Source organism: Myotis lucifugus, unplaced genomic scaffold (assembly GCF_000147115.1).
Source record: "Myotis lucifugus unplaced genomic scaffold, Myoluc2.0 scaffold_477, whole genome shotgun sequence".
NCBI lineage: Eukaryota > Metazoa > Chordata > Mammalia > Chiroptera > Vespertilionidae > Myotis > Myotis lucifugus.
Window position 1 is genome coordinate 28,662 of NW_005871525.1, and position 2,177 is coordinate 30,838.

Sequence of the window (2,177 nt, forward strand, 5' to 3'; positions counted from 1 at the left end):
ACATAGAACATTGAATCCAGGCACTGTGATACACACCTGTCTGCAATGACTCTGTTGCACTCGTGTTTGAAAAGTGACAGGAGAACAGAGATCGAATTACACTCGTCAGCTCTTATGTTTAACATCCCTTGCCAAATTCTGGAAAGATCTCGAAGATTGAAAATGTAATGAAATTTAGAAGGAGTTGGCAGCATCTTCACCTAGAGATAAAAAACAAAAGAGTGATACTCATTCACTTTTCTGATAAACTAAAAGTAGAAGTGTTTTTAGAACTATTTTATTTCACAAGTCCTATTTTAAATTAAATAGGCTGAGCATTAAACCAACGTTAAGTTTATATTTTCATTAGCGTTGATGGAGAGAACACATAAACCACCATAGAATGTAAAGGAGCATAAGCCCTTGAATGGGAGGGATTCAAGCATGACATACGGGACACAGATCCCAGCCCGTTCTACCACCACTAGCTGGCTTTGAACAAGTCACTTCCCCTGACTTCTTAAAAACGATGTGAGTTGTCAGAATAAGCATTCCTGGTCATTATTACCTCATCAGTGTTATTCGGAAATAGGTCCTAACAAAACACGGTGTGAGCTGGTCACCAGGTTCACTTCTCAAGTCAACAATGATTATGTTCTATAGACTGTCTGGTTAGGGGCCTTCATGAGCTTGTATTTCCACATGTACATCTGTATATTGAAATCTAAGTTCCACAAAGGGGACTCAGGTTCAGTCCACAGGCTCTCATATGTCTGCACACCTGGAATAAATCGGCAGACATATAGTCTGATGTGCAGCTGTTAGTACTAGGTGGTGTTCCTGGGTTTTGTTTGTTTGTTTGTTTGAACACTAATTTACTTATTATTCCTTGTAGAATCTAAACAGGCACAGCTGTATCCATGACCAGGTGGGGATAAACTTGAGGTATAGCAGGTGTGGGGGGCACTGCTGGCCATGAGGAGAGTGTATTGGCATCATCAGCATCGCTTTCCAAAGCAAAGCTGTAATTCTGGAAAAACAGAGCAGACTTTCCACAGGATGCGTTCAGGAGCACACGTTCCCTTCCGCTCCCTCGTGGAATGAGCCTTCTCTTTGTTGAACTAGTCCCCCGTTGAGTTTGGAGAACGATTTTCACAGGCTAATTCACAGTGGAAGTAAAAACAGCAGGTAGCAAAGGAGAGAGAATGAAGAGAAGTGTTCTTTCCCTCTTTGCTCAGTTCCATGCCGAGCGAAAATGTAAATCATACACTTATGTTACAGATATGCAAAAATAAAGGGACAAGGCCATGGACATGCTGCTTTTCCTTCTTTGCTGTAAAAGACAGCCATCAGCAACTGGAGTGGCCATCAAAGAGAATTAGGTAAGGGCCTTTCTTTCCCTCTGCTGCTCATTTATGAACCTGCTTCTTTCCTTCTCTTCTAGTGCCTCCCTTTAATTTTTTGTCAACTTCCTTCTTTTCGGACCTGCTTCTGCTTTAGAGCTACGTTAAGTTCTATGAAGGTGAAGCGATGCACAGCGAGTGGATTAAAAGTGTGTTTTGTGAAGACGGGGGATTTGAAAAAATATAGATAAAGAAGGCTGTTTATCTGGGGGTGGGCAGGAGGAAAACTTACTTATTTTTCAATGACAATATTTGAGCACCTCCCACTGCCCTGAGAAGACACCCCGTGAACGAGACCGCTAGGTCTGCTGCCCTCAGGGAGCTTCTGATCTAGTGGGAAGCCAACAATACGTAGAAAATAAGCATATTGATAGACAAACAATAATAATGATATAAATCATGGTTAGAAAAAATGGAGTCCTGAGACAGAGAATGCCTGAGATGAGGCCCCGGACAGGCACTTTGGAGGAAATGAAGGTCAGGAGGATGAGAATCAGTCACATGAAGTGTCCTGGCTCCGAGGTGGAGAAAGGCGTCATGGCTGGAGCAGAAGGTGGGAGGGAGACAGGTAAGCAGGGCCGCTCAGGGCGAGGGCACAGCCCCAGCCAGGCGGTGGCTTTCGCTGTGAATGTGGCTGGGAACCTACTAGTGCTTTTGAGGAGGAGGAGGAAGGCTCTCTGGGTTACTTCCTGTAAAAGCGTCTCAGGACTGTGGCAGGACAGTCTCAAGAGGCAGGCAAGGAGGCTGGCTAGAGTGCTGCGTGGTCCGGGCAGGTGACGGAAGCCCCCATCAGGG

The 2,177-nt window shown here is 44.7% G+C and overlaps 1 protein-coding gene across 1 annotated transcript in view; it reads right to left on the bottom strand.

Annotated features, from left to right (window-relative positions):
* DNAH8 (dynein axonemal heavy chain 8) overlaps nucleotides 1-2,177 on the bottom strand; it is a gene marked incomplete at its 3' end in the record, with an annotated part of 184,666 nt that overhangs the window by 27,920 nt on the left and 154,569 nt on the right. Inside the window, 1 exon segment of the mRNA XM_014445658.1 lies at nucleotides 3-200. Within this exon segment, the coding sequence (XP_014301144.1) occupies nucleotides 3-200 (198 nt within the window).